The sequence below is a fragment of the Wasmannia auropunctata genome, unplaced genomic scaffold, assembly GCF_000956235.1.
Source record: "Wasmannia auropunctata unplaced genomic scaffold, wasmannia.A_1.0 LD334216.1, whole genome shotgun sequence".
NCBI classification, from domain to species: Eukaryota; Metazoa; Arthropoda; class Insecta; order Hymenoptera; family Formicidae; genus Wasmannia; species Wasmannia auropunctata.
The window spans coordinates 248,085-256,631 of record NW_012028674.1 but is presented as its reverse complement, the minus strand read 5'-3'; the positions used below and the strand labels follow the sequence as shown (position 1 = coordinate 256,631).

The 8,547-nt window shown below is 39.1% G+C and overlaps 1 protein-coding gene across 2 annotated transcripts in view; it reads right to left on the bottom strand.

Annotated features, from left to right (window-relative positions):
* Positions 1-230: 230 nt before the first annotated feature.
* LOC105459045 (neo-calmodulin-like) overlaps positions 231-8,547 on the bottom strand; it is a 34,074-nt gene continuing 25,757 nt past the window's right edge. For both annotated transcript variants that reach the window (XM_011704718.1, XM_011704719.1), the window contains 5 exons: positions 5,583-5,616; positions 3,946-4,047; positions 3,701-3,836; positions 3,366-3,514; positions 231-2,610 (listed from right to left, as the gene is read on the bottom strand). In XM_011704718.1, coding sequence (XP_011703020.1) covers positions 2,579-2,610; positions 3,366-3,514; positions 3,701-3,836; positions 3,946-4,047; positions 5,583-5,616 — 453 coding nt within the window. In that variant the 3' untranslated portion in view covers positions 231-2,578. The remainder of the gene's footprint in view (positions 2,611-3,365; positions 3,515-3,700; positions 3,837-3,945; positions 4,048-5,582; positions 5,617-8,547) is intronic.

Here is an 8,547-nt window from a genome sequence, read left to right as displayed (position 1 = left end):
GCAACAGATGCGCTCGCGTGTTATTATCACTTCTCGATCTCTCTCGTCCCTCTCGCGACTCGCGCTACCTATCGCGCGTCTTCAACTATACCGCTTCGTGTCAGATCGAACTACGCGCGCGTGCATGCGTGCGTGCGTGCGTGCGTGCGGGCGGGCGTGATGTGTGTGGAGCGCGGGTGGCGGAGAGAGGACATACGTACATACAGTGTATTAAATATATGTGTATATATATATATATATATATATATATATATACATATATATAACTATAGCTACAACATACTTTTCTCTTCTTTTTCGTGGTAGCAACATCATCACGTATATAGTATATGTATATATAATAATCCACGTGTATACAGCTCCGCCGTTTATACTTGCGACCGCCTTTTTCCTTTATATGCCACTACGGATCGTTAGGTACTATCTACGGGTCTATGTCACGCGTGCTAACGCGCAGGGCTTTTTTTCCCCTCTTATGTAACACGTCTAAAGATACATACATACCGCGTAACGCGCACGTAGCTTACATGCAGCTAATCCTGAATTCGGATGCCGACGATGCGGCGAGCGATACTGATTGTGCGACAGCGGAAACACACGTCGTGCCACATTTTTCTTTTCAACTCACTCTCTCTCTCTCTCTCTCTCTCTCTCTCTCTCTTTCTCTCTCAAGAGATCGCGATGTTACAATACTTACAATCCTCCTACATTCACAAATGAAGGAGTGCTCGCGCTTCGATTAATCACCCTGGTTGCAAACGCAGATTGTAACTACAATACATATTACAGCAACATCGTAATATTTCTGGATATAGCTGGAATGTTACAATGTTGCTGCAACATCGCAGTTATAATCTGTATTTGCTGAATTGAATTGTTCCCGTGTGCAAGGGTCCATTTTTTTCTCTCTTTTCATATCCTTATACTAAAAGCCACTGCCCGCATACCTAATGGCCATAGGCACGAGGGTGTTAATTATCACAATGGCAACTATAGTCATTGGGTATGTAACGGAGGGATTGTCGATTTGAGTCACAGTTCCGTCTAATTCCGATTTCACCGAGCGAGAGCCCGCGGATAAACAATCCCGTTTAGGTCGTGAGATTTATTCCTTTGACAACCAAGAAGTGAACACCATGCGAACATCTTTCGAAATCTCGTGCTCTTAGATAGCAATCGCTTCGCTTAAATTGTTCCCACATGCAGGAATCGCGATAATTTGAGCGTTTAGAGTTTAGACTGCATCTCGGCTTTCGAAAACACCTTTTCAACCGGGGCACACTTATCCATCGACGGGTGATCGATTACAGAAACGCGGCACCACCACGATTATCGGCCGGTATTCACGCTACGTGCGAAAGCGCCAGTGTGCCAATCACTCTTCAGCGTGTCATCAGCGTTCTAAAGTTACTAACAATCGAGGAAGTGATGGCGAGGAGAGGGAGCCACGGCAAAGGACGGGAGACGGATGTGTACGCGCGCGCGCACGTGTGTATGTGTGTGTATGTGTGTGTCGTGTGTTTGTTGTTTATTTGTTTATGTGTGTGTGTATCACTACGTTGGGCATTTGCGCGGGTCTCTTGCGTGTAGTACAAGCGGTAAAAACACTCGAAGTTACGGCACCTTTCGTGCGCGTCGCATTTCAAGGAAACGAGCGACGCAAAAGGAATATCGTATAATAATAATAATAATAATAATATAATAACATATGTATATATGTATATATATTGTATATGTATATATATATGTATATTACGTAAACATATCGTGTATACTATAGTATATACTTCTGGACTTTCTCTCGTGGGGGCGCTCAAAGGGGAGGCGTGGAAAGCTATAGGTATAACTCCTAAATTCTCCGCTCCGTAAAGTTACCGGGGAGATAAAGATTTAGAGGTACGTAAAAGTCTAAACGAAGCTCGGTTGATTGTTCCGGGTGGCGGTGGATCGCGCCTCCCTTCCCCCTCCCCCCCGTCGTTTGGACATACTCTCTTTTTATTTTACCGTTTACCGTATTATTACCCTAAAGACTTCAAGTACTCGTCTAAAATTAGTCCGAAGGAGCGCGAGGTGTATATCTGTGTAATGCGTGTACGTATGTGCAAAATTTTTCGCGGAAGAAAGTCTCTCCTCTCGGTTTTTTTCCCGGGCCATGGAGCCGCGAAGGCTCTACTGTTCGCGACGGGACACGCGCGTCCCGCTCTCGAAGCCGCAAAGACTTCCGAAATGCCTGCCCAATTCTCTACCTGCGCTACTTACGCGCGAAACCTTCGACACGCGTCGCTCGCGAAGCCTTAGCTATAAATAGGGTTAAAATTGGTATGTGGTTTTGCGCGATTCGCTTTCGCGATCTCACAGCGTTGTGACATGCCGCCGGTCAATCGGTCGTCGAGCTTTTTTGATTTTTTCCCTCGACGGCCTCGGATGCGATAGTCTCATGGGGCATGAAACGAGTTCTCTTTACGATCCTACGAAATCGAGGAACTTGGGTGACGGATCCATTTATTTTCTCTTCGTCGCGGATCCTTCGTTACTTTTCAGGTATCTCTGATTTTTTTACCTTCCTTTGATCCCCGAACTAATTTTTCGACATTAGGATCGACACAAATTCTGAAACACAATTGGTCCTAATTAGCATAGTTCAATGTACAATTTAATAATCTGTGATAACATTTATGCAAAAATGTTATATGTTATTTCATAAACTCGAGTATCAGACTTATAAGGTTTATATGAAATATAATATTCACGAACATATCTTTTATTATACACTAATTAATTCTTAATCAAAAAGCACGCTAAAGACATATAATATGCACACACAATTTATTAATGTTTTATTTATAGTTTTTATTTATTACTTTAAACGGTTTATAAGTTGCGCCAAATTTTATGATAGCATTTTTGTATCATAATACTAAATATACTTTTTCTATATTTTTTAATATACAGATTAATTAAATTTAGTATATAGATTAATGCCTCTTTTGTGGCACTTTTTATCTAATTTTATTTTAATGTTTGCTTGCAGATTACAAAAGCAACATTTAGTAAAATTCATTTGCCTCCGTTATCAAAAGACTCAAATATAATAGCATTCTATTTAATATGGAGGGGTAGGGGGGAATAGCTACATTTATTATTAATATCTCTTAACAGCCGCATTATGGAAATAATGCATGGAAATAATGGCATAAATTAAGTTCCTTAGGATGTCCAGACAACACGAAGTCCAAAATCGGGACATGAGGCGTCTAAAAGATATATTTGCGAGAAACATCTAAAAGACGTCTCATGTCCCGACTTTAGACTTTACGTTGTCTAGATAAATTCTGAACATAGAGGCAGGCAGAAAAACACGTTACCTTCGTAGTTGACCATTCCATCGCCATCCAGATCCGCCTCCTTGATCATATCGTCAACCTCCTCTTCGGACAACTTCTCGCCGAGATTCGTCATTACATGTCGCAGCTCCTTCGAGGATATTAAGCCGTCGTTGTTCTTATCGAACACTCTAAAAGGGGAAAACGAGCTAAGTGGCTAAATTGCCACAAGCTTATCTACATCTTAAAAGCACTATTCTCTCCGCGGACAAAAGTCACGGGACATTCTTTCAATGCAATTGTCCCAGGAGCAATTAGGTACTCGGAGTTCTTATATACATATATATATTGTACATATAGCGGAGAGAGTTCATTACCGGAACGCCTCGCGAAGTTCGTCCTCCCCGTCGGCGCTCTTCATCTTCTTCGACATCATTTGCAGGAATTCGTTAAACTCGATGGTACCATTTCCATCTTGATCCACCTCATTCACCATATCGCGCAATTCCGTCTCTGAAAGAAGGGTATTGCCGCCTACTTTATACACCGCTCCGTTCCGGGCATTCACTCGGATGCATCCTGAATGCATCCGAGATTCGCGGTGGTGGTGCAAATTACTCACCCGACGGTCTTTGACCGAGAGACCGCATGACGACCCCTAATTCCGCCATCGTAATCGTGCCATCTTCGTCCTTGTCGAACAGCATGAATGCCTCTTTGAATTCTGTAATAACGAGGAATTTCTCCGTCGTTATCGTGCCGATCATTACCGTACTCGAGACAAATAGTTATTGTTTGGTGCGATCGTTTGAAACTTCTCGGGAGTCTCATTATGCACTGATTAATTGTAAAGCCCGATGAAAACATGTAGTACACACGTGCACGCAATTTGTGTCATTTTTGTTATTACATATTGATCATTTCTGTTAATTAAACCCCACTCTAAACTAGTTTATAATTCGTGTCGTTATGATTTCATGATAGAATTCTATTTATGTCCGCGCAGTTAAATGTTTATATAAATATATATATATATATATATATATATAATATACACGCAATATATATATATATATATATATATTGCGTGCGTTTTGATTTATCAAATATCTTTTATATATAACAAAAGATACATACAATTATAAACAGAATTCTACTTTGAATTCTAACAGAAGTTACAGTTTATTTAAAATCAATTTTATATAATTAAATTTAAATTCAAATTCAATTTTTAAATTAATTTTTAAACTTCAGATTGGTGTAACTTATTTTACATACAACTTTTTACGCAAAGAATTCTTCTTAATATCAAGAAATTGATATTTAAATTATTTAACTATTAAAAGAAAAAAGTAAAAAGAATATCGTATGTATTTATAATTATATTGCAGAACTAGAAATGAAATTAATTCGGGAAGGTTTTTTGATGTCGATTCTTTCGTCTAGCTTCTATTCAGTAATATTATGAAGGACAAGATTATAACTAGGAGAATGCAAAGTCGCAGTAAGGTAGATCGTGAGTTAAATATAATCAATATCATCGCGTGTCAACGATGATGTCATTAGAAATAATGAGCCATCCGGGCGTAGTAAACTGTGCATCAATTATTTATCGTTCGGCGAGCTTATTCGTTTAGATCATCTAGCAAGACAACTTTCATTGTCAGTATCTTTTGAATCTACTATGTTCTGCCTTTTAAATTATTTAACTGACTCAGCATCGAGATATTAGGTAAACAGGAAAAACTGTTGCCAACTGGCACGCACTTACACCACATATTAACGATCAATTTTATGTCTCATGTATCTGACGGCGCATTCAAAATGTCATTCTTACATAAACAAAATGAATAAAATAACGATATAATTTGCGCAAAAAAGATATTCATTATTTTAAGAAATCGTTAATATTACAAAGTATTTTATACAATTGTATAATACAAAGTATTGCGCGGAAAGAACAATTTTGCTGGATATAGATCTGAAAATAATTTTGTTAGAAATTCAAACTGTTTGCTAAAATATCAAAAAATTTTATAGCAATGCTCATCATTTTTGAGTTTCCAACAAAATTATTTTCATGACCCAGCAAAATCATTCTTTCCACGCGCGCGCGCGCGAGCGTGAAAGTAAATTTCAGAAATTTCACAAATGTTTGAAATTAGGTCACGAAAAAACTAATTATTGCCGATTTATTAATTACTTTATAATCTAGCTTATTTCATAATTACTGAATTATCTATAAGACCGTCAACTCACCTGCTACCTGATCTTCTGTGAGTCCATATTCGGACTGAAACAAAGAAAAGCACAAACACCCTGTCATTTCGTATATGCATAACGCAATTTTGTCTTGCATCTATAAATCATGTTTCTTATATATGCTATACCCAAGAATGCATGCAGAGCGCTAAGCGGCATCCAAAGATATTGCCTCTTAATTATGGGCGAATGACCTTGCTCTAACTATTACTCTTCTATGATCTGCTCTCGCATGATACAGAGAAGATATTGAAGAAATTTTGGCGAGATGCCCGACGCTAGAAACTCCCGACGCGCGAAGAGAGGTCGTGTAATGAATTATTAATAATAACGTGTCGCAACGTGATAGCGAGTCTCGCGACAAAACGGCGCAATTGGTTGCTCGCGAACGCGTGTGCTTCAACGATATTTTCACGATTTTTTCATGCACATTGGTTGCTCGCGAACGCGTGTACTTCAACGATATTTTCACGATTTTTTCATGCACAAAAGGTTTCTTCTTTTAATTTCACACAAGTCACGTACGCGTTTAGGTTTTCGCGAATCCAGAGAGATTTGTATTTCTTCTTACTTACACTCAACTGCCTAATTTGACCGTCTATCGTGCTGGTCAATCTACGCAGCTGTCCGTACGCGAGTGTGTATCTCTTTTCTGTCTCCGCCATGCTCGAGAGTCACGCCGGAAGTGTCCGTTGATTACACGAGACGATTAACTATACGGATTCCGTCGCGCTACATCTGTGCCTCCATCGCGATCACCGTCGTCGAGTCGCCGTCGAAGACCGATTTTTCGCTTCCGCATTACAAGCGCATTATGTGCGACGTTTCCGTCGTTGCGTATATATAAAGAAGAAGTAAACCGCACTTTTATCGCGCGATCTCCCGATATAGGAGGTCAACACGCATATATTTGCGACGGCGTGGCGCGACGGAACGGATCCGTCGGAAGCTGCTCGGAACCAAACTAATATTTATCGACTACGAGCTTCCTCAAGGCCGACACTCGCTAGCTGGTGCCGGGAAAGAGAGACAGAGATGGTGGGATACGACATATCCCAAAAAGACGCTCAGACTTCTCGTCATTGCCGTCGATCACGATTACCTTCCGTTCATTCGGAATGGATAAAATCGAGAGAACGCAACGTTTGGGCCGATCGAGAGGCGGTTCCAAGGCCGACGCGGATCCTCGTCTCGTCGTTTTTTCCCCGATAAAATTTCGACACGCCGAAAGCGACGATCGCACGGATCGGATCGAACGACCGTGTGCACGATATTCCGCGGCAATCACACATGGGCGACACTATTCGAGGATGTGATAGCTCGCGGATGAGTAAAAATAGCCGACGTGTGGCATAGAGAAATAAACGCGCGCTTGGAAATATGAACTTCGCGCGCCTCGATCGCGCGATTCGATGAAGTCGCGTGGAACGAGCAGCCGATCGATTCGATTTTCTTTCCTCCTCGCTCTTTAAACTTTCGCGGTCGCGTGTGAACACACCTCGTTAATACACGTTAACTTCGCGTTGATACGCCTCGAGAACGAAGGAGAAGACGCGCGCTTGCAACCGCGGCAAGCCTTCCCGAACGCGCAGATGTCCGCACGATGACAAAGGCGCGTATGTTTGGGACTTTGGCAACCTTAGTCTGTTTTTAACTACCAGGTCCCCTCTACGGTTAGACGCTTAGGTGAGCTACTCCCTTCCCCGCGCCTGACGCGCGTTTCAATGGACAGATATTTCCTTCGTCGTGTGCACTTCGCGCGGTTAACGAGTACGGGAATAAACTTCCGGCACAATCACTCGCGCATCATATTGTCTTTAATCAAAATACTTTCGTTGATCTCTCAAGTATATAAATATTTTTCTCGTCTTTCGAAAGATCCGTGTATTTCTATTCCTGATGCTTGTCCGTATGCAGACATTCAGACATATAATAGATCTAGCATAATATTAATAGTAATAACATTAATTAATAGCATAATATTAATAGTAGAAGTGTGCGAATCAAACATTTGCATGGTCAAATTGAATCGAATCGAATCTGAATCAAATTTTCAGATTAACATTACATGTTAATTTAAACGTAATAAATATCAAAATTTATGATTTACATTATTTTGAACAACAATGATTTTTAAACAAACTGAAGACCTGTTTTCGATTTACATCTCATTACAAAGGATCATGACCTTATGTGACATTTTGAACTAGAAAATATTAATAATATGTGTATAAACGAATAATTAGAATGCTTTCGAATATTTTATTAATCCATATGAATACATTACATATATGAAAAATACTTATTTATTAGATAAGAATAATTGGTCGCGCGGGAGATGTAAATGAACCAAATAGGCGATCGATTCGAAATCAAACCATTGTTGATTCGAAATTCTCGAACTATTTGATTTAAAATTTTGCAAATTCAAAAACAAACTCGAATCGAATCTACTGTGATTCGATTTGCTTTGATTTGAATTCGAACTATTCGCACACTTCTAATTAATAGCGTAATAAATAAAAGAAAATACAATTTTAGCAAGAGTAAAAGGGCAATTTCTGAATGCGTACTAGTTGCTTAAAAATCGTACCTCATCATATTTCATATTATTTAATATTAACATTTAATGACAAAAATATGAAATAAATGGGAAATAAATATTAATTGCAGACAAAAATTTAATAGATCATGTTTTATTTTAAGTGTGCTAACAACACTTTAAAAAATCAAATACACCTACGTTAATTTTTGATTAATTGAACTGCAACTGATAATAATGTAATTGTGCATTTTTATTTTGAATTTTAATATTTTTGTAAAAGAAGGTTATTGTAGAACATCTGCAATTATTATATGAATTTAATCGAGATTTTTATAAAATCTATCAAGTTTCCTAAATTATGCCACTACAAAGTAAGACTAATAATTGACAATATAAATACAAATGTCAATTGCAAAC